Raw genomic sequence first — 1,847 nt, forward strand, 5'->3', positions numbered from 1 at the left:
GAGCGAGTGGCAGCACTCAGTCGCTTCATCCCCCGACTCGGCGACAAAGCCATGCCACTCTACCTCTTCCTGAAGAAATCAGACTCATTCGAGTGGACGGCAAAAGCATAGACGGGCCTAGAAGATCTCCAGAACGCCCTAAGAAACGCTCCCATCCTTGCCGCTCCGCTACCACAAGAAACCATCCTGCTCTATGTCACCGCGTCCAATCGCGCCATAAGCGCAGTCAGGGTCGTTGAGCGCAAGGAAGAAGGGAAAGAATAGCTCACTCAGCGCCTGGTCTATTACATCAGTGAGGCCCTAACCGAGTCGAAGCAGGGGTACCCGCACTACCAAAAGCTAGTGTATGCCGTACTCAGGGCCCAGCGGCAACTCCTACTTCCACGAGCGCCCCATCAAGGTCGTCGCGTCAACACCACTCGCCGACATCATTCTCAACCGCGACGCAACCAGCCGAGTCGCCAAGTGGGCAGTCGAACTCGGCGTCCATAACATCACCTATGAGCCGCGTCGCGCAATCAAATCTCAGGCGCTGGCTGACTTCTTCGTCGATTGGGAGGAAGCTCAGCAGCCAACCTCCCCGGCGGACCTCAAATATTGGACCTTGTACTTCGATGGCTCCAATAACCTCGAGGGGGCGGGAGCAGGGATCGTCCTCATCTCACCAAAGGGTGACTTCGTGAGATACGTCCTGCAGTTACAATTCGAGCCCTACACCAACAACATGGCCGAATACGAGGCACCCCTCCACGACATGCGCATCGAAAAAGAGATGGGCGCAGCAAGATTGCGTTGCTTCGGCGACTCCGACCTTGTCGCCAACCAAACTTTCGGCACCTACGACGCCATCAACGCCAACATGATCGCCTACAAGCGAGCGGTGGACCAGGCTGGCGCCGGTTTCTCCGGCCATGTCGTCGAGTGGGTCGACATGCGCAAGAATGAAGAAGCAGACGCATTGGCCAGGCTTGGTTCCAATCGACTGCCACCTCCGCCAGACGTCTTCCTCGACATCCTCACCCACTCGTCGGTGCGAGTACCCCTGGAGATCGACATCGCCGAGCCACCCACGCCCGACTCCATGCTAGTCTCAGTCGTCTCCGACGCTGGGGAGTGGACGGAACCATACATGAACTACCTCGAGCGACAGGTCCTGCCAATGGACGAGACAGAGGCACGCATGCTCGTGCGCTGCTGCAAGTCCTTCACCATCATCAAGAACGATCTTTACAAGCGCAGTATTTCTGGAGTATTTCAGCGGTGCGTCACCGCCGAGGAAGGTCGCAGAATCCTGCGTGATATCCATGCAGGGACTACGACCATCACGCGGGCGCACGCTCGATAGTGGCCAAATCCTTTCAGCACGGCTTCTACTGGCCAACAGCACACGCCGACGCAGTCGAACTCGTTCGTGCGTGCATCGGGTGCCAGAAATATGCGAGCCAGTCGCACATGCTGGGCTCGACACTGAAGACCATTCCCCTCACCTGGCCATACGCCGTTTGGGGCATGGATATGGTGGGGAAGTTGAAAATAGCCCCCGGCAGGTACACCCACGTCCTCGTCGCCGTCGACAAGTTCACAAAGTGGGTAGAAGCAAAACCCATCAAGAAGTGCGACGGAAAAACTGCCACCAAGTTCTTGCAGGAATTGATCTATCGCTACGCATACCCGCACAACATCATCACCGACAACGGCACGAATTTCGACAAGGGAGAGATAGCCGACTTCTGCGAAAAAAACGGAATCCGGCTCTACCTCGCCTCAGTCGCACACCCCGAGTCGAATGGCCAAGCAGAAAGAGCGAACCAGAGCATCTTCCACGGAATCAAGCCACGACTGGAGGT

General features: G+C 57.0%; 1 protein-coding gene across 1 annotated transcript; it reads left to right on the forward strand.

Moving 5' to 3' along the window:
- The first annotated feature begins 346 nt into the window (after window positions 1–346).
- On the forward strand, window positions 347–1,345 carry LOC139838022 (uncharacterized). Its single transcript, XM_071827374.1, has one exon. It carries the CDS (start codon window positions 347–349, stop codon window positions 1,343–1,345), a length of 999 nt encoding a protein of 332 aa, XP_071683475.1.
- Window positions 1,346–1,847: the final 502 nt, after the last annotated feature.

The sequence above is a fragment of the Lolium perenne genome, chromosome 3 (genome assembly GCF_019359855.2).
Source record: "Lolium perenne isolate Kyuss_39 chromosome 3, Kyuss_2.0, whole genome shotgun sequence".
Taxonomy (NCBI): domain Eukaryota; kingdom Viridiplantae; phylum Streptophyta; class Magnoliopsida; order Poales; family Poaceae; genus Lolium; species Lolium perenne.